This window comes from Clupea harengus, chromosome 20 (genome assembly GCF_900700415.2).
Source record: "Clupea harengus chromosome 20, Ch_v2.0.2, whole genome shotgun sequence".
Taxonomy (NCBI): domain Eukaryota; kingdom Metazoa; phylum Chordata; class Actinopteri; order Clupeiformes; family Clupeidae; genus Clupea; species Clupea harengus.
In genome coordinates this window covers 24,510,602-24,531,674 of record NC_045171.1, presented here as the reverse complement: position 1 = coordinate 24,531,674, position 21,073 = coordinate 24,510,602, and the positions used below count along the sequence as shown (strand labels likewise).

Sequence of the window (21,073 nt, the reverse complement as noted above, 5' to 3'; positions counted from 1 at the left end):
AAGATTCAGAGAACCCAGCGATAGAACATGCTAATGTGGAGCTTTGAAACTGATCATTTCTATATCGTTTTTTCACGGGGTCCAGAACGTTTAGCGATGCCTCTGTGTAAATATTTAACCTTTAACCTCAAACTGCACTAAAGCCCTTCCTCCAGCTGGTACCAACTGCTGGTCTCCTTTTTGAAAACCTACTCCCTCTTCTCCAGTGTTCTCTTTTGATGATTTAGGTGAGGGTTTGGGGCAAAGTGTTCCTCCTTGCTCTCTTCAGCAGTTGACCTTGAGTTGACCTAGAAGCATGCCCTGAAGAATCTCCTCCTGCCGGTGTGGGATTCATTCTGCCCTCTACTCTCTGTTTCGGCCCGTTTTGCCTCACGCTGTTCTTTTGCTTCTGCCTTTTCCTGCTCTTTCTCTTCCTTTATCTGCGTTTGCGCTCTCTCTGCTTTTTAATTTGCCTTTTCTTCTCTTCCTTCAGCTCAGCATGTATTCTTGTAAGCTGAATCTTTTCCATTTTCTCTCTTTTCTTTTTCTCAAGCTTTGATGTCTCTTTCAATTCAGCTTGAACTAGTTTGGCCTCCTTCTTCTTGGCCTCATTTGTGATTTTGTCAATCTTTTTCTTATACTTCTGGTTAATCTTATCTTGAGCAGCATTCATTGACAGTATGAATGTCTCAATTTCTTTGCTAAGGCAGAAATTCTGAAAACAAAGCAATGTTGAGACGGAAACACAGTTACATTTTGAAGACTTTAAAGCATAGCAGATAAGAAAAGGCAGTTTTGAAAGGTACAAACATGTATATAGTACCTGAAGGTCATCATTGAGGAAGGCCTGATTCCCCTGGAGTTTTCTCCATTCATTACGAATCCTCCACTTCAGGAAAACATTTGGTACATTTCTGCTCTTCATATGGCCATCTGTGGAACTTTCTGAAGCCTGAGGAATAAAAACAGACAAAGGAATCCAAAGATGAAGTTAAGCCCTGTCACCCAGACAATGCTGTACTTAAACAATAGAGTCAACTAAAACAATATAATTTAATGGTAAAGAAGATGAATTAGGATTTCATGTAAAAAAAAAGAAGAATTAGTTACATTTCCAAACATCCATGTCTCAGCCTGAGTCCTCAATTCTGACATCAGCCTCTGTTTGATGACAGCAGTGGTCACGGCTTCAGACAAGACGAGGTCTTCCATTTGTTTGGACCTCATTCGCCATATCTCAGAGGCCTTCAGCACGCTCACTTTCAATTCATCCCTTTTCTTTTCAAGAGATAAGATTCTCTCGTGTTTCTCCCTCAGCCTTAAATTCATGTCAGATGTGGCCTCCTCGTAATGTTCCTTCATTGTTTTAAGCTGCTGGTCCCTGGAGGCCACCAGATTTTCCACCTCCTTCATTAGAGCCTCTTTCTCCTTCTTGCTGGATGTTTCTCTCTCTTCTTCATCCCTTTTCATCTTGGCAATGAGGCTCTTGTGTTCAGCCTCCATTTGCTCCCTCTCCTCCAGCCTCTCCATATTCTCCTTCTTAATCCTTGCAGCCATTCCTTCAATGGCAGCCTGACATTTGATTTGCTCCTCCTTGCGAGCAGCTTCTATCTCCACCTTCAATTTCTCTTTCTCCATCAGCCACTGCTGTTGCTCCAACCTCCTATCTCCCTCCAAAGCCTCGATATCAGAGAGCAGTTCACTCAAGGCCATTTTCACCACTTCATCCTGGTCTGCGAGGACACTTCCTAACTCCTTTCTCATAGGCTCAGTCAACTGAGTGTGAAAGCTTGCACTAAACTCCATTTAAACCTTGGAAGGCAAAACATTGTAAGTACATTAAATATAATGTTTAGCCTCAGCAAAGACTAAAGAATTGGCTAAAAGCTGCATGAAAATGGCTGAATAGAATCCCTCTGGGAACACTTTCATTTAAGACCCTTGGTAACCAATAACAGTTTACCATTCATCACACTCTGATATGTATGATGGTCCCATATTGTTTACAGTGTGAGTATCTGACTCCATTCAGACCTCGTTTGATCTACCTAAAGGAAACTCACCTTATTCCACTGCTGTAGTCTGTGTTTCAGTATGTGTAAATAATAAGCCACTTGTCTTGTTGCAAAATGTGACAATCAAGTCTGACCATCCGATTTTATAGGTACTGAGCGTGACGTAACAATGCCAAGTCAAATGATGCATAGATCTCTAAATCAATGCACATTATGACGTTACACGTGACACAAATTTGCCTTCCTGCAGGTAGAAACGTTTACAATAGAAAGAAAAGTTTAGACAAATGTGGATATTTATTTCTACTACGGAGGAAGTCTTTCTGATTAATCTCAGTTTATTTTATTCTCTTCTTGACACTACGAGAATGTCACAAAATTAGCATTCAGTTGTTGATTCTCCTTTGAAATGTTCTATTTCTATTCCACTGTAGGCCTGGGTGTCTGGGGCTAAACCCAGATCTCAAAATGATAATAAAAAAGTGCCCCGTATCAGTCTGATAATGCATTAAAGACCTCGAAAATAATATGATATCGTTGATCAAACTCCAACCGCACCCCGTCAATGGGCATATGCCTAATTATTACAATACATGAGTAGCCTGGGTTTCCTCATTTTTATATTTCCAAGACAATGTTTTGAACAATGTTTGGTGTGACCTTTTGAATACAATGAAAATCAAAATGATATGTAAATGTTTCGATGGACAGAGTGTCCAGTTCATCTTTCAGTTCAGGTTCCACTTTTTCCCAAAGTCTTGCAACATAACCTACTGTCTCGACTTGCTGTCCAAACATCCTCCAACGGTTGCGGTTTACAGGGAAATTAAACTTATGGTTAAGTCGGAGGTCGGGTCTCGTCTTCCTAGAAACCCACCCCTTATCCAATAAAAGCAGTGAAACGCCGTCTTGTGTAGAATTCGTTGACTGCTCGAGGTAAGATAACAGGTAAGATTTCACAAGCGGACCCCACGAAACATTCGTGTTATTTACGTGATATACTGCAGCTCTTTTAAAAAATTGCAAGTAAGCCGTTTCTTCTTCCTCTGTAAGCATCTTTCATTTTCCAGTAGCTACTATTCTTTATGTCCCGTTCTCCCACTGTATATATTAGTTTCACTTACATGACATGGTTTTTCAACCCTATGGAAAATCTGTGTCTCTTACAAGTGTTTATACCCAACCATTTTCCTTCAGTGAGGCGCATTGTGTTACCTCCTGGTTTGAAACGCGCCGTAGGCTACAAATAAAGTTTGATTTGATTTTAGGTCGGCGTGGTGTTGTGGGGAATTGTAGTCAATATGCCTTTAAAGCGCCGCGAGTTTTTGGGCTACAGACATAAAAATAACACCCACAGTAACCCATAGTCTTGTACTTTTCAAATATAGAACGCTCAAAATTAAAAGAAATTAGCACTTTGTAAGGAAATTAAAACAAAAATCCTGCATATTTCAGTCTGTGAGTGAGGCAGCAGCTGCTAATGACCCACCCATTAGCAAATGAGGTCTATTCATATGATAAGAGCATGGTAAATCGGTGATCGCTATTGGGTCATGACTTAGCCAGAAAAACTGAGAAAACACCCCTTTTCACCAGTATAAATAAGACCACGTTGAAGTCGTTCATTACTTGCTTTGGAGAACGAGGAGGACAACTACCCTTTGGATGAAAGTAGTGAACACAGTGAGCACGAACGTAGCCACTTTGAGCTTCGTCTTGACCCCGCTGAGGGTATTTGAATTGACTTTCAACAAGAGTAAGTTATATTCGTTTGACTAGCTCTTGTAATTATTGTTGTTGATTAACTTATAGGGAGTAAAACGCATGTCACTATGCTCTGAGTTTAGGCTACTACCACAAATTGCACGGCGATTATACATCACTTTATGTCGCTTAGACTATTATACAGTAAAATGCATTTCACCTCGCATGCTCAGAGGTGCGTTCATTTTATTAGGCTACATACGTCGATGTTTGTAGTCTGCGGAGACATGAGTATTAGGATCCTGTATAGTAAGTAGGCTCCTGTAAAAACAGATCTTATGTTGTAATCTATTCAGTAGCCTACAGCTGAAGAGGGCATATTTTTGTACTGTTTTGGACTTGATGGTTGATGAGTTGTTAAACTGATGGTTGTAGGGACAGAGAGCCACAATGGCATTCCAGGTCCATTATCTATTGGCCGCTGCACTTGGCAGATGGGCCATAAGCAGTGACAATGGGGAGGGGCAATCACAGGTGTTTTACACCTCACCAGTATTCATTGTGTAGGGACACTGAGAGAGAGAGATAAGGTCACTAATATTTAGTAGTCAAACAAGTTTACACGGTTCAAAAGTGTTTTTACAAAGTCTGAGCACTTTGAAAGTAGGTATTGTATGGGTCTGTTTACATTTGATTCATATACAAATACTTTACTACATTCCTTTTACGCTCATGTTATTTTTGCTGAGGTTTTCTAGAATATAACCATATATGGCACTTTCGCATCAATGTTTTTAGTTAGGTGAAATATAAAAAAATATCAAGGCATGTCAGACAAAAGATATTTTCAGAGCTACTGTCCACGGTTTCTACTGACTCGATTTCTGATCTGATTCTGACTAATCTAGGTTTTGGTGATCAATGGACATTAAATATTAACAACAGTGGTCGAGATTTTTTATAACATGTGTATTGCTTTGTGACTCCTACAGCTTCAAAAATGGCGACATACACACGCGAACAAGTGATTCAGATGCTCTTTGACAGCAATGGCTTCGGTGGACTCGAGGCTCCAATGAGTGCATCTGTCCCCACCCCTCTCCCAACACCCCTCAACTCTGCTGACCTGCCAGGTCCCCCAAGCCGGACAAGGGCCAGAAGGAGTGTGAGGCTATCCTCCAAGAGTAGAGCATTCCCACTGACGCTGCCTCCTTCAAGGAGGTGCAAACCCGCACCTCTGGTGGACAGGTGGCATGATGGTTCTGAGGAGGACGTGTGCCCCCCACCGTTTCCATTCTGCCCTGAGAGGACGCCTGGAGCTCAGCTTGATTTCCAGAAGTCATACAGCCCCCTGGAAATCTTCAAGCTGTATTTCACACCTGATGTCCTTCAGACGCTGTGCACCAACACCAACAAATACGCTGCCCGGAAGCTTGCGGCGGGTGCAAGGACGCCGTGGACAGACGTGACTCCAGATGAGCTGCTCAACTACTTGAGCCTTGTGGTGTATATCGGCCTGGTCCAGGTGTCATCTGCAAAGGACCAGTGGGGTGAGGATTGCGATTTCTGGTTGGATTTTCCTTCCAGCGTCATGCCAGTCGACAGGTATGAGGCCATCACTGCATATTTACATATGAGTGACCCAGCTGCCGATGAGGTGAATGACCAGCTCTGTGGTCAGCCTGGGCATGATGGCCTTTTCTGCGTGAAGCCTCTTCTTGACGACCTGCTCACGGCCTGCAGGGCACACTACCACCCACACCAGAACCTTGTAGTTGATGAGCGCCTGGTAGCCAAGAGTACGCAGCCCACGAACAGGGGTAACAAGCTGTTCGTCCTGGTCGACAGCCAGAATGGTTACACGTGCGACTTCTCGGTCTACAAGGGAATGGCGCAGTCTCCGAGTGGCAATGGTCTGAGCTTTGACGCAGTTGTCGGCTTACTCAAGGTGCCCCATCTCGGCACGGGGTACCATGTGTTTGTGGACAGCTTCTACACCAGCACCAAGCTTTTCAGCCATCTCCACCAGCTGCGCTTTGGGGCCTGTGGGGCCATCCGGACGGACTGTGTGGGGTTTCCATGCACAGCGGAGAATGCATTGGGCAGCGGGGCTGCTCGAGGGGAAATGCGCTGGATCCGTGAGGACCCCCTGCTTTATGTGAAGTGGAAGGACAGGCATGACGTTGCCATGTGTTCCACCATCCACAAAGCCTACAGTGAGGAGTCTATGGAGCGCTGTGTCCGGGACCCTAATGGAGGCTGGGCCAAGAGGGTGATTCCTCTGCCTGACCCGGTCAAGGAGTACCACAAGTACATGGGGGGATGGGGGGACCTCTCTGATTCCTTCATCAGGTACTTCTCTGTGGGCCCGAAAAAAACCCAGTGGTACAAGAAGCTGTTTCTGCACTTTGTAGATATTGTGGTGGTGAACAGCTTCATTATCTCCTTGGAGATGGCAGAGGTGAAGAAGCAGAAGCCCCTCAAGATGAAGAGCTTCAGGCAGGCTCTGTGTGAGCAGCTGGCAGATGCTGGGAAGGACTGATTTAATTTTCCAAAAGACTGAGTCCAACATCAGGGCAGGTTTCCTGATAAGTGTAAAAATCTGCTCAAATTTTTTACACTCACTGTCAGATGGGTAATTGTACAGTAACTGTCCAATAAGACATTGTTAATAAGTTATAGAATCAGAAAATGTAAATGTTAGTGTGCTAGGTCAACCCAGTTCTATCGTGAAACTACAAAGAAAATAGGCTTTTTTATGAGGAATATTTGACTTTTGCTGCTCTGAAATGCAAACTAAAATGACATAATAAAAACAACCCATTGTGGCCCTATAGTCTTTAATTTAAGCCATGAATGTTTTTTTGTATGCAATGTGCAGAACCATGTTAAAGTTTTAAAACGAATCAGTGAAAAACAGTCGTCTGGAGAAACCAGCTTTAGAATGCTAAAAAAATCGAGCAATCCCGTGTTGCATGCTGCGTCTGGGAGACTGTTGCTAACTTTAGTTGATGCTGGACAGTATTTAACGTTTTCATTGTGATTAAGTTGAAACGGTAGGACTAACGGTCAGGAGTTTTACAGAGTAGCTTCTGCTTCTTTGCCCTGTTATTTTTCACTGGCAGCAGAGAGATGGCAAAATGCATATTGGAGATGGTATGGGACTATAAATATACAGAGGCAACATACACGCGCATTTGAATGAACATAATCGAATGCAGGGTCTCACGCAGTTATTGAACCCTTTAAAACCTTTTGGTTACCTGTTAGCTTCGTGATTGATTTCAAGATTATTTTACTAGCCTATAAACCATTCCATAGTCATGCACCTGAATATATATATATATATATACTGTATATATCAGACATGCTCTCGAGGTACACACCCAGTAGATCCCTGAGGTATTTTGGCACTGAACTCTTAACAGTTCCAAAAGCCAGGACAAAGAGACATGGAGAAGCAGCTTTTATTTTCTATGCTCCCAGCCTTTGGAATACTCTGGCAGAATACCTACGAGTGGCTGAAACAGTGGAAACCTTTAAACGTGCACTTAAGTCATACCTCTTTAATCTCGCCTATCACTCTCTGTAATATGTATCTGTTCTCAGGGCTCTGTAGTGGCACTGCTGTACATGTGTGCATGCCTGGTAATATATAGTTTCCAGTGGCGGCTGGTGACATTTTTTTTGGGGGGGGGGGGGGCGCAGTTGGGCGGCGCGGTTAAAATAGCACTCCACAATGAGAAGAAAAGAGGTTGAGTAGAATATTAAAAAAAAAAAAAAAGCTTTATTTCAAGAACACACAGTGCTCAACACTATCCAATAACAACCATCAATGAACTGTAACTTTGGGCATGAGAAGTTCAGAGCAGAATGGTTTCAGAGGTTTACAGAATAAAACAGGTGCCCACACCCTCACATGAAAGAGGTTTAGAGCACAAGAGATTCAGAAAGAGATATAACATTTTACATTGGGTGTTTGACAAGAGTAGGCCCCACTACTTGTAAAGAAATGTAGCCCTCCTCTCTTTCAAGTTGGCAAATCTCTCAATAACTCTCTGGTTAAAGTCAATCATGTCTTCCCTCACAACAGCCAGCATACAGTCAAGAAGTTCATTCTGGACTGTTTTGGATGTTCCCTTAAACACAGTTGCGCTCTCGAGATGCTCTTTCAGTGCACTGTGAAGTGAAGCAACGACGTCCACCAAGCCACCGAATATCCCTGGGTTATCAGTTCTCGCTCTCATCATGACCACGCAGGGCCAACTCAAATGCACCACAGAACTTCACACAGTCTATTATTCTTGAGAGAATGTGTCTGTTTTTCCTTACTTCTTCATTGTGTTTTCGAATGCCAATTCGGTACCCTTCGTCGAGCTGCTTTGCTATACTCAGTCTTCCAAAGAGGCTTAGCTTCAGGCTGTTAGTTAGATGGCTGCGGCAAGATTCGTGCTTCTTACATTTATCTTTGAAGTGCTTTAGATCCTTCATCCCCGTTGCAGTCCAGATTGTTTCAGTCCCAGGACTTTGGAACAACAGGCAGGGAAAACAAAACAAAAACGCACCACTCACTGAACAACCAGCTAACCAGCTCCGGTTAGCATACAGGCTTGAGGAGAAGCTACGGGTGTACGTCCTCCTGCGGCCGATGCTCTGCTGCTGAAATTTTTAATCCAGACGTTCGGGTCCCATGTCTTTCAGTCTCTTCTTATCGACATCTGATCGTCGTTTGAAAGGTGTTTCACGAAGAGATACCACAGAGTTTTCAGTCGCCATACTCACAAAATCAAAGTCTCTGCTAGCTATATTGCTCTTGTAGATACGTGAGATTTATATGGGATGTGAGGGAATGATAAAGGTCTCTGATTCGACGAATAGTCCAGTCGCGTTGAAATAAGAAACGATATCATTGGTTAGGGCGCAAAATTTTGCGCCCCAGGATCGAACTTTCATCCGCCAATGAGAAGCTGTCCTTGCTGTATGAGAAAAGTATGAGAGCTCCATTTGGCCGGCGCCCCACCAGGGAGGAGGGGCTTATCTCAGTGATAACGAATGGCAATATATTATATTTGGTCACATTTAAGTGGTTGCTGACAGGGGCTTACGGTCTCCCACACACATTTAACGCGTTAACACAGTACATTTCTTATTTTAATTGTTTGGTATATAATGTTTTTTAACTTTTTTTTTTTTTTTTTCATCTAAAAATGTTAGGAGGGGCGGCGCCCTTGCGCCCTGTATTGACGCACCGCCACTGTATATATATATATATGTGTGTGTGTGTGTTTGTAGCTTGTATTTACACATTTATCTTGTTTCAGGAAGTGAAGTTTTGCTGTATCCCCTTTCACTTTTGTATGTGTTTGCCTTTTCCACAGAGACTGTATTTCACTCATAAAAATGTCGACATTAACAGGCATATTGTATGGGCCTATCGTGATCTTCTGCCTGTTATTCAGTAAGCTGGAATCAAGGAGTCTGGATTGGCTGGATGGTGAGTGTATTTGATGTCCTGTTTTCAATTAAATGATAATACCTATACGTGACTAAAAGGCTTAAGCTTTAGGCTGCTTGTCCCAGATTCAGTAGGCCTTTGTTAAACTTAAGTTCATATAATATATCTTTTTTTTTTTTTTAAGTAAATATTGAATATGTCCGGCCCTCGACTTGGACGCAGTTTTGAATTTTGGCCCTCTGTGTATTTGAGTTTGACACCCCTGCTTTAAAGGCTGGGGAGTGACTGACTGCTCCCATTCAGAGGATGCTGGTGTGGTGTGTGATGTTGGTAAGGTCCCTACTGAAACACAGACAAACTGCTGACTAAAATTAGAACAGATAGTAAACTACCTCAACTGACTGTATCAATTATTTATAGTAATCAAGTATAGTAAGTGTGTCATAAATGATCAGATGCAAATGGAAGATTGAAGATCAATCAATCAACAAATTAATCCACCTCAATAGATTTTTCCATTCATTAACTCAAAGAAATAATACAAACATGTGTACCATGGATGATCAGACCAATAAAGATCTACCAAAGAAATGGTTGGCTTAAGGACTTAACAATAATATTACCAAGGAACAGGATTAACCATGCTACTGACTGTGCCTATCCTCACAGATCCAGCTTTTAACAACACCAAGAGCTACCCTCTGGATCACAGCATTGAGCTCTCTGGCCAGCTGGGGGAGCTGTTTGACAGTGGCAAGGGGTATGTGATTTCACCCTCACATTCTCCTACCCCCCGGAAGATTCACTGGAAGTGGAGACGCTTGAGGCCCCTGCTGACAACACTAAAGAGAGTGTCTGTGTGCACAGCCTGGTTCTCTCTCTCTTCCCAACATTTGTCACCAACAACTCAATCTATGAAATGGACATCAGCTTGAACTGCCAACCTTTCATCAGGAACTTCATACGGTATGATGTCAATCATTTCACTGCACAAATATTAGTCTCATATCAGAACGTTTTGTAGGTCTGTAATATTCATCATGGCCCCCATGCTGTCTCATCCATGGAGTGGCTCACTGACCTCCTTGTTGCCACCAACAGGTACCTCTACACACGCAGTATCACAGTCACCTCCGCCTCCATGCAGTGTCTTCATCAGCTGGCTTCTGAGTTTGGCGCAGAGCGTCTGATGGAGGACATTGGACGTCTCTTTGTGCCCCTGCTGCCTGAGGATTCCTCCTTCCGCACGCAGGTGGCGCTGTTCAGGTACGCTGGGCGGTCCGGTGTTGGCCTGCTCCTTGAGAATGCCTTGCGCTACCTGGGCTGGAATGTGGAGCCGCTGGTAGCTTCAGCCCAGTGGGTGAGCCTTCCAGAGGAGCTCCTGAAGGGTCTGCCGGTCCGCTCAGACCTGGTGCTGCCGGACGAGGCCTGGCTGCTGGGTGCGCTGGATGCCTGGATGCTGGCACAAGGTGAGGAGGTGAACCCTGAGCAGCAGGCAGCTCTGCTGGGTCACGTGCGTTTCCCCATGATAACCCCAGTGCAGCTGTACGAGATGCCCTTCACCTCCCTTCACCTCCCGCCTCTACAGCAGCCACAAAGAGCTGTTCCACTCTGCCATTCTACTGGGGTTCCAGTTCCACGCACTGAACTTCTCCGCTCTGACTGGGCATGAAGATGGACAGAGTCAGCAGTCCCAGCCCAGGATTTACACTGTCAATCCCTGGAGCGTTAGCTTCAATCACACAAGCTTGTCCAGGAGATATGACAGATATCATTCTCATGGAACGCAAAAGGCATTCAACACACCTGTACCCAATACATCCACTTATTCATCTAGATCTATTCCATGGCTTGCTGAAGCCTTTTCAACTGATCAAAAATGCCTCGACGGCTACGGCTATGTGTGCAAAAAAAATTCTGGCCGCCTTCAAAAGAGAGAGTATGAGACACGCTTCCAGTTCAGCAACCGACTGTTGTTAGCCTGTAGAGGAAGATATGTCTTCCATATGCAAGAATTCAAGAACAATGAGGCTAGGATCTCAAACAACATTTCCATCCCGTGTCCAGATGACCTTACCTACCTATTCGTTGTCCGTCCTCAGTATGCCTGAGGTGACTGCCCCATCATCACAGACAGTGCTCCCATGATTCCCCCTGTCTGGAGCTGAATGTATCTCATTAAAGTTTTCATTCATGATCAGATGAGGCCCATTACTGATGACACAATAATGTGTTATTTTAAAATCGTTCAAATAGAAATTTAATTTACTGAATCATTCTGATTAATCATTTTTGTATTACAGAAAATCTTCCTTTGATGTTGATTGTCATCCACAGTGATGAAAAAAAACTTATACCCTCTGAATAATTTTGTAATTTGTGAAATAATTCTTGAAAATGGATCATTAGTCATTAAAACTATTTCAGTTTGAATGTAGCAAGACTAAAGTGGAGAACAACAGGAATGCAAGAATGAAAGTTTTAGTTCAGTTGTCACAATCAGTATTTGGATTCCACTGGGCTCAATCCTAGGTAAGAGGCTGATCAGTTTGTAGACAGCATCAAAAATGAATCTTCTGTAAATAGAAAGGTGTACATAGAAAGACATCATTTTATCAATTTTTTTCTTAAAACATGTAAGAGAAAGTTTTCCTCACTGCAAAATTGTAGAAACAAAAAAATCTAAACATTAAAAAAAAAATAAGATCACGAACATATAACAATATGTCTGAATAATGACAATTATTGTCTTATCAAATATCTGTAATTGTGTATATTGTCTTTCTCATGTTAGCCATATAGCAGTGCATTATTTATTGTAGGAATGGATCTGAACTTTCAGTAATTTCCTTTGTAACAAACTGTTCATTGCACAGCATTTGCCCTGCCGACTGTACCTTAGTCGCTTGAGACCTCAATGGAGAAGAAAGGATGCTCCTTCTTTTTTTTTTTTATATTTATATTTTATTAGTGTTCAGAATCTCACATACACATATTTCAATTTGTCAGATTCTATGTATAAAGAGAAGTAAAAGAAAAACAAACAAACAAACACATATACAAATAAAGAAACAAAAACAATCCCATAGTAACTAGGGGTGTAAATCTCTCATGACAAAGACGATCCGATTCGTATCTCGATACATGGGTACGATACGATACACAAAAAGATGCATGTTGATAAAAAAACGATTCAGTACGATGCGATTCGATTCGATGCAGTTCAATAATTGAAAACACTGAGTTGTGAGGAAACAATGGACCTCATTCTCGAAACATTTTCTTACTTGTCTTATTAAATATCTTCTTACCAACCTCAAAAGACCAACCTCAGAAAAGATCTCCGCTGGATTCATGAACGCCTGGAAATGTGTTCTTAATTGAACGCGCTTTCTCTTTTAGAAGATAGCCATTCATCATGAAACTAGCCAATAGAAAACTAGTGACTGTACTGTACTGTTTGTCAGCTTTGTCACACATAACTTTATGTCATTTTGGTTATACAAAGGAAAATATGTTCAATTCCTTGTGCTATTGGTTGGGGAATTCCCACAGTGGCTAATCCTCTCACTATCAGATGCAAGTACTCATAGCCAACAACCTAACCAATATAACAACTGCCCAACCATAGATACAAGTACGCAAAACTCGTTGGAGACAGCCACAACAGCCGCATGTTGTACCCAGGAACCGTAAAGGCTCTACTTCATAGTACAACATGCCGCATGTGCCTTCATACTAGCGAAAAGTCAAACAGACAGCAAGTCAATCTCAACAGTTTTACAAACTTCTGTGACCCAGCAACTCCAGTTTGGGCATTTCTTCAGCTGTGTTGATGTGTCTTGCAAGATATGTTGAAATGGAGGGACACAGACCTGAGACATTGTTCACTCCTTCACTGATCTTCTACTCTACTTCTCTACTCTACCATTACTCTAGAATCTAGTATGGCAACAAATCTCTTCACCTACTCACTGTTAAGAGATTCTGCCTATTTTGGCTACAGGCCAACCGCTCCAGGGAAGTGTGTCTGTGTGTGTGTGTGTGTGTGTGTGTGTGTGTGTGTGTGTGTGTGTGTGTGTGGGTGGGTGGGTGGGTGGGGGGGGGGGGGGGGGTTAGAAAGATAACTGGCTACAAACAGTCAAGCACTGCCGTTAAGGGGATTCTGGAATGTGCGAACAAGCTGAACCAATTTTAACAGGTTTGACCTCCCAACCCCAATCAACTCAGCAGGGCAGACTGGGTCCCCACCCATCACCAACACCAGTGCCCCCATTCACACTTAGTGCGGCAATCTAGACTATTCTCATTTGTAGTGGGGCGTCCCTCTCTACCTTCAAGAAGCTCTTGAAAACCCAACTCTTCATAGAGCACTTCCCTTCCTAACTTGCACGTCTACTAGTACTTAACTTAAATATCATAATTGTCATTAGCCTATTATTATTTTTTGGCATCAGAATTCTGACAATAAGATGTATGAAAGTGTTGTTTTTAGGAGGCTAAATTAGAAAAAGGAAAAATGACAGACTAACTTTAGTAGTTCTTTTCATGCCAGCTACAACCCACACATAACATGGCTGCAAGCTAAAGAACTACAATCCTTATGAGGAGTAGCCCTAAGGTTATCACACAAGGTTGGAATACAAACCTGTACCTTTAACACTTGGGAGACCAAGGCCTGTTAGACTCTTTTAGGTAGTTTGACATGCTTCAATGCTTTGAATATTTCACCTCACTAAAAACATGGAATCAAAAGTGGCATATATGATCATGTTCTAGAAGACAGTAGCAATAATAACATGAGGTAATGTAGTAAAATATTTTTTTATTTAAATCAAATGTAAACATACCCCTTACAAAAACCTACTTTCAACTACTTTTACCCTCAGGGTCAACATCAACCTTAAAATGTTCTGCTTCCATGGCTAACAAAAGCATCAACATTAATGAACCAAAGACCTGATATTTGCTGTGTATGGTCAGAACAAAGGATGGTTTGTCTACAGTGTGTATTTCCTGATGTGTTTTGAGATTTTAGCTACACCTACAGCTCTTCATCTATTCAATTCTGATCTATCAGTCTTCTAAATGTGAAGGAAAGATATTTTTAGTGTGTAAAATAGTGTTTTTAATATTATTATGTTAATATTTTATTTATCATTGACAGTCATGTGGTATTCTGTCTCAATATGTGGCTGGAGTGTAGATGCTGGGAGGTTAGATGTACGCATCGTTTCACCCAGGAGGAATGATTATTTTTCTTCTCTTTTTATTTTTGTAAAAAAATTATTTTATTCTTGAGAAGTAGTATCCCCTGCTTTGTTTATTACATTCTGTCAGGAAAAGTAACTAAAACTCCATTACCCTGTTACTACAGTGAGTGCAGAATCTGTTTTATTGAGGTAGCCATGTTTGTCTGTGTCTACCCTTTTCAATGACAATGCTATGTTCCCTCCCCCCTCCCCCTGTCTTATTTCTTTCTTCCCCCATCTCTGACACTCAACACATCTTTGAGCTGTAGACAATCTTCATATGAGGCGCTGTTCAGGGCATATATCTAGGAAGCTTACAAACACTACTTTTCCTTGTCCGAGCACTAACTGCGTGCGATTGTATACTTTACACCCAGATACACACACAACCCCCACCCCAACCCTCACATACACATACTTGGAGAAAAAAAACACTCACTTCAAATATGAAGAAATAATACTTCATCATGTACTTGAGAAAAACACTCACTTCAATTTTTTTCAAATCAAATATATTTCAGTAAGTGATACTCCACCACGTACTAGCAAGGCAGCACATCCTTTGAATGGATCCTCTGGTGTCTCTTGAGACTAGACATTTGACTAAAGGCCTTTCCACACTGAGAACACTGATGTGGCTTTGCCCCAGTATTGATCCCCTGGTGTATCTTGAGATCTGACATTCGACTAAAGGCCTTTCCACACTGAGAACACTGATGTGGCTTTTCTCCAGTATGGATCTTCTGGTGCCTCTTGAGATCACACAGTTGGACTAAAGGCCTTTCCACACTGAGAACACTGATGTGGCTTTTCTCCAGTATGGATCCTCTGATGTGTCCTTAGTTGAGACATTTGGCTAAAGGTCTTTCCACAATGAGAACACTGATAAGGCCTTACCCCAGTATGGATCTTCTGGTGTCCCTTGAGATGAGACATTTGGTTAAAGGCCTTTCCACACTGAGAACACTGATGTGGCTTTTCTCCAGTATGGATCCTCTGGTGTCTCTTGAGATGAGACATTTCTCCAAAGGCCTTTCCACACTGAGAACATTGATGTGGCTTTGCCCCTGCATGGATTTTTTGGTGACTTTTGAGATAAGACATTTTGCTAAAAGTCTTTCCACACTGAGAACACTGATAAGGCCTTTCCCCAGTATGGACCTTCTGGTGTGTCTTAAGATCAGCCATTTCGCTAAAGGTTTTTCCACACTGAGAACACTGATAAGGCCTTTCCCCAGTATGGATCCTCTGGTGTTCCTTGAGGCTATATATGTAATTAATGGTCTTTCCACACTGAGAACACTGAACTGGCTTTTCTCCAGTATGTTTCATCATATGTACGGTTAGGTGTGATTGATTTGACTGATTGTGACATCTGTCTTTGTTTCTTTTTTCCTCAGTGTTCCCTTTCATATTAGATTGGATCCTTTGAATGTCTCCTGTAAGATTATAAAAAAAAGTTCAGCAATATTTTCTCTCTTCTCCTCTATCTGGGATGATTCTACAATACAGATACATGTTTTTTATTTTTGTTTTATCAGACACTTTCTCTCTTTTGAATGTAACAGACTGCAGATATTATCCCATAAGTAAGGTATTCCCACAGTATCTCTGTTCTCTGAATAGGTCTCACATTCATTGTGAAGCACAAGTTAGCCAAGTTTCTCTAAAATTCAAGTAGTGTAACTATACATAACACATAACGATGAACAAGCCACTTACCTGTAGGAGAAGCGACATAGTGACCATATTCACTTAAATCAAATTCTTCTTCATCTGTATTTTCCATTGGTGAATTATTTTCTTCTTTCATGGTTGGTGACGTGTACATTTCAGTCTTGATTTCACATTACATTCCAGGCTTTTCTTCCACTGTCTGAATTGCAGACAAATACTCTTGTAGGAAATCATCAAATTCTTCTTCTTTTATCTCCTTCTTCACTGTCATGAGCGGTTGTGATGGTTCGGTAAATCCAGACATTTAGATACGGTGAAAATCTGCAAAGAAAGAACTACAATATAGTTGTATTGCTGGTGAATTACAAATACGGTATAGATCCAGAGCATCCCAGTGCCAGCCTTAAAAATGTGAGTTCATTAATCTGACTGTGGTGTTTATATAATGCTTCTTCTGTCTGACCTATTAGCTTCCTGAATTCAAACCTAGCCAATCAGCTGTAGGAGCTGTTGGAATGCAAACTAGCATGACAAAGGGTTATGGGCAGGTCTCTGAGCACCGTTAACACATCTGATGGTCCTCAGGTGGGCATAGCCATAGCTCAACCTGCTGAGACTACACAAAGGACTGTAGTAGGGGGGTGGGGTAGATGTGTGAACTGAACGGTGATGGAGATAATGTACCTTCCTTCAAGGATGTAACACATAACAAATACAATTTACATGAATAAAAAAGGCAGGCCTCCAACTAAACCTTGCATGTACATCAATTGTGACTGACATGAAATAGTTTATTTACTCACAATTCTCTCAGAGATGCTTGCTGACTTGTTCTTGTACGGCACCTTTAATCTTTATGTTCATACAATAGGAAACACACCGGGGGAGGAGATTGCAAGTAAAAAGAGAAAGAGAGAATGTGACCATGAATTTACTTTTGTGAAATACAATTTTGTACACATATTTATTTTTGCTAAATGCCTGCGTTAAAAGTTGTAGTCTGTGATTCTGGCAAGAGGTTGATGATATGTTGAGCTCAACAGCCAATTATATCACGCCCCTCCCTTTCATGATCCTGAAGCAATATGTTGAAAGGCTAGAATTATTCATGGCTTGGTCCAAGGCACCTATTGTTTCCCATTTGCAGAGCCAAAACTATAAGAACACTTGATGGCAGGATCATTCAGCAATGACTGAATCCCTGAGCAAGGTTTAAATTAGGGCTGGGCACGTTAACGCGTTATTATTGCGTTAACGCATCAATTAATTAACGCCGACCATTATTTTATCGCGCGTTAACGCAGGTTTTATTATTTATTTTATTATTGTAAAAGTCTGTTGCTCACAGGCTTTTATTTTGTAAAAGTCTGCTGCTGACTGCTGCGGAACCAGAAAAGAAAAGAATGGGCAGATAATCGTGATTAATCGCATGATTTCCCTGATTAATCGCGATTCAAAATTGTAATCGTTGCCCAGCCCTAGTTTAAATACAATAGTGAATGAGTCCATTGAGTGTCAGGTGTGCTAGTAGCAGAACCCAGGAACCAAGAAGAGAGTCAAAAAACAGAGAGCGACCTGATAGAGGGCAAACCCCACATGCAGTGTAGCGTACTAAGAAGCTGAGAATGGAAAACCCGGCTCAGGACCTTGAGGAGCCAGCCCAAACTGTGACATGATCTATCCTTCACATGACCATATACCATCAGAATGAATCTGAAGATGATACCAAAACTAATTGCCTATAAAACATGTATTAGAAAGTGGATAAAAGTTGCATCGTGTCCCTTAAATAAATACATCTATTCCACCCGTTTAATGTAAAAAATGATTTAAACAATTCTCATTATAATTAGTTGGGAAAGGTTTACATGTAGGCCTAAGTACATTTTCTAAACTGAGATTCAACACATTTTGTTCATGTGGAACCAATGTTTTTTTCAGTGCTTAAAAAGTCTACGGAAGCTTGTTTTTTGCAACCAGAGAAATGTAATGAGGACATTGTTATTCTATTTTAATCTGCTTGCTTATCCTGTGTGCTGAGGCCTACAGGAGGCCTACTCTCTTGCTGAGGCAAACCACCTGTTTTTGTACTGATAGTCATGCATACCGATCTTCTCTTAAGGACATATTCTGAGATCACTGCTGTAACTTCTGTAGCGATGGGACGGGAGAATACCTCCCTTTGTCTGTCATGAAACTTGTTTTTTATACTCACATATAGGCTGGCTGCGCCCAGCTTTTCTTTGGAGTCTGTTCACAACCTTTGGTTGTAGCACACTTCCTCTTTTGCAAAAGATAAAGTACTGATTTAATTCTGATTGCTGGTCTCTGTCTCATTAATATTAACGTCTTGATATTAATTTATCTAACACCATGCTTAATGTGGACGCCATGCAACAAAGAGCTGATAATAAGGAGTATCAAGTATTTTTAAGTTTATGTTGAATAAAAATACTATATGTCTGTGTATACATGTGTAAAGTTGGAGTTCAATGGAACACTGTGTTATTCTGTATAATCATTGTTGTTAATTTCTTAGTTTATTGTCTGTTTATTTATAGATCATTTAAATCACCTTTCAAAAAATACAATAGATATAATAGTAGATTACACAAACAAGACTTGATGCAGTCTGAGTCCACTGTTACATGATGTCCACATACAGGGACAGTCGGTTGGTTTCTGAAGTATAAAGACTAAATTGTACACTCAATTAGTTTTAAAATACACACAAATCTTCATCACAGTTTTCTGTGAATACTAATACCTTTTACCTGAGCGGACCTCTTTCTATAGATACTTTTGACTGAAACATTTTGTGCATGGCTACCATTGTCCACCATCTTGGATTGAGAGCAGGGGCGGTTTTTCCTACAGGCGGTATAGGCGGTCGCCTAGGGCGCCACTTAGAGGGGGGCGCAAAAAACTGCTGGACAGAGTTTTTTTGCGCCCCCTTCTATATCTCCAACCAATATTTTGACATAAAAAAAAACATTAGGGTAAAATGAGCCCAAAATCGAAAACGGAAGGGGTACGTCCTTGGTGTTGTCAGAACATGCTAGCACAGCGAGGCGTTTGGTTAGAGTGTGTGTTTGTTCAAGAAACTTTGAAGAACAAAATAATGAAGAGGCAAAAGCCATCCGGGGCGCAATTTAAGAAGAAAAGAAAGGAAGAAGAAGAGAAACCTGCCAAGGAGAAAGGTAAATCCTTAAATCCTGTTCTAGCCTAGAATGAATTCCAGATAAGAAAACGTTCACCAATGCGTGAATTGCCCCCGACACTTTAGTGGAGTTAAGAAGAAAAGATGTACCTTATCATTGAAAGTTTTCCTACTCCCTGTCACATAGTTCTTTAAGGATTTTACAGACGTGGGTATATCAAAAATTATATGTCCATTTATTCTACATTATACAAAAAAAGACATGATTAAAATAGGGGCGCACATATAAAGCCAATAGCCAGTGCAACAACACTACACATATCTTACTCGTTGCATAGCACACCCATTAAGGAAGCCAAACACGGCAACTTGTCAACAAGTGAGGAATCAGTCCCCCCAGGATTTCGCGGGCCTTTTTTGTGATAGTTGCGGCCTAAAATTCCTGATTTCGCGGGAGCTTTTCCAAAAGGTTGCGATGAAAGTTGCTGTGTTTTTTAGGTGTTTGTTGCGATAAAATTGCGGGAGCAAGTGAAAGTTGCGATAAAAAAGTTGCGAATTTCCCTCTTTGTAATTATAATTGAGTTATTGGTTGAAAAATAAGTAATTAATAAACAAACATTCTTTAAAGAACAAAACCATTGATAAATGGCCCCCTAAATAACCTTACCAACATGCCAAACAAAAGATTACCAGGACTACAAAAATTTAGCAAAATAGGCTGTTCTGCCCTCTGCTTATTTAGGCCAGCAAATGTATGCTTGTATTGTTGTTATAGAAACGAACAGAAGTATAGTATTGGACTTTTACTTTGACATCATTAAAATGTTCGTCTCGTGAGAATGGCAACAGCTGTTAGACAGTTATCTAGAAACATATGCTAGTTACTTATGCTCATAGTAAACCTTGTGTTACGCTTTCCCTCACACCCTCGAAAACAATGACTATGTGTTTTGACTGTTTCATACTGTGATAAACATGTTTAAGTGACCTAAATATTCTTTCCATGAACTGTGTTAGTGTTAATTATTAGTAATATAGCGATATGACCGTTATTCATTCATAATTCCGGCAATGGCTAACGTTAGCACTTGTTAGCCAGCTGTGCTGTAATCTGTTGTTGCTATGATTCTTGATGTAACGAGTATAATAGTAACTTGCTGTGTTTGGTATACCTTCAAAGTATTTTCTGTATTACAGTTTCACTCATAAATTTCACCTGAATCAATAAAGTAGTGTACTCGAGTTTGGCTGTCTGTTTACCTACGTTAACGCACTGGTGGTGTAAAACACGTAGCGGGAACAGTACATAGGCGGAAGGGAGACAGTTGTGGGAGATGACAATGATTTGTCAAATTTGCGGGAAAGTTGCGGTGATGTGTTAAAATTGCAACGTCGCGCTGAATTCGCGGGGAATCGTTGAATTCGCGTGAATTGGTGCGATCGCAACATCGCAACTTCCTGGAGGGTCTGAGGAATACTGGTAAAAATCCAAGTGTTGTATTGTCAACTTAAGTGAATGGATTGTATGTAATCTTGCTAGTTAGCTAACGCTAGCTAGCCAGTGACTTGTGACGTTCCTTGTTATTGCCATTCAGTCGAAACATCAGTTCAAGTTAAGCTGTACCGCAATTTGCGTCATTTTGCATCATAAAAATTTGAGTAATCAAATTTGGACAGCTTTAGTTTTGGTGGAGCGAGCTAGCCAGTTTAATTAGACATGATTCAACTAATCAAGAGCTATACATCTTGGAATAAAAAAATGTCAGGCTGTCCAAATACACCTAAATGCTTAATAACTACATAACAGCTACATTTAACAAATGATGATAAT

The 21,073-nt window shown here is 41.2% G+C and overlaps 3 protein-coding genes and 1 long non-coding RNA gene across 4 annotated transcripts; 2 read left to right on the top strand and 2 right to left on the bottom strand.

The window, feature by feature from the left end:
• Positions 1-160: 160 nt before the first annotated feature.
• On the bottom strand, positions 161-1,492 carry LOC122128545 (nucleoporin GLE1-like). The gene is made up of 3 exons (XM_042702734.1): positions 1,090-1,492; positions 803-931; positions 161-694 (listed from the first exon to the last, which is right to left on the bottom strand). The coding sequence occupies exons 1-3, from the start codon at positions 1,480-1,482 to the stop codon at positions 416-418; spliced, it is 801 nt and encodes a 266-aa protein (XP_042558668.1). The 5' UTR covers positions 1,483-1,492; the 3' UTR covers positions 161-415.
• Positions 1,493-3,618: 2,126 nt separating this feature from the next.
• LOC116217968 (piggyBac transposable element-derived protein 4-like) lies at positions 3,619-6,547 on the top strand. Its single transcript, XM_031557974.2, has 2 exons — positions 3,619-3,750; positions 4,691-6,547. Exons 1-2 carry the CDS (start codon positions 3,660-3,662, stop codon positions 6,238-6,240), a joined length of 1,641 nt encoding a protein of 546 aa, XP_031413834.1. The 5' UTR covers positions 3,619-3,659; the 3' UTR covers positions 6,241-6,547.
• A 2,723-nt stretch (positions 6,548-9,270) lies between these two features.
• Positions 9,271-10,825, top strand: LOC105891494 (galectin-3-binding protein B-like). Its single transcript, XM_031587011.2, has 3 exons — positions 9,271-9,483; positions 9,823-10,119; positions 10,255-10,825. Exons 2-3 carry the CDS (start codon positions 10,073-10,075, stop codon positions 10,823-10,825), a joined length of 618 nt encoding a protein of 205 aa, XP_031442871.1. The 5' UTR covers positions 9,271-9,483; positions 9,823-10,072.
• A 2,442-nt stretch (positions 10,826-13,267) lies between these two features.
• Positions 13,268-17,217, bottom strand: LOC116217916. The gene is made up of 3 exons (XR_004165996.2): positions 16,886-17,217; positions 16,128-16,403; positions 13,268-15,844 (listed from the first exon to the last, which is right to left on the bottom strand). It is a non-coding gene; the product is annotated as an uncharacterized LOC116217916 (long non-coding RNA).
• Positions 17,218-21,073: the final 3,856 nt, after the last annotated feature.

Bases quoted from the DNA above. Each gene is read 5' to 3' on its own strand.
- LOC122128545 (XM_042702734.1), bottom strand. From the start codon at position 1,482: ATGGAGGCTGAACACAAGAGCCTCATTGCCAAGATGAAAAGGGATGAA. The intron at 932-1,089 runs GTAACTAATTCT...TTTATTCCTCAG, and splicing joins AGACATGGATGTTTGGAAAT to GCTTCAGAAAGTTCCACAGA. The intron at 695-802 runs GTACTATATACA...CTTTGTTTTCAG, and splicing joins TCCTCAATGATGACCTTCAG to AATTTCTGCCTTAGCAAAGA.
- LOC116217968 (XM_031557974.2), top strand. From the start codon at position 3,660: ATGAAAGTAGTGAACACAGTGAGCACGAACGTAGCCACTTTGAGCTTC. The intron at 3,751-4,690 runs GTAAGTTATATT...TGACTCCTACAG, and splicing joins TGAATTGACTTTCAACAAGA to CTTCAAAAATGGCGACATAC.
- LOC105891494 (XM_031587011.2), top strand. From the start codon at position 10,073: ATGGACATCAGCTTGAACTGCCAACCTTTCATCAGGAACTTCATACG. The intron at 10,120-10,254 runs GTATGATGTCAA...TGCCACCAACAG, and splicing joins TTCATCAGGAACTTCATACG to GTACCTCTACACACGCAGTA.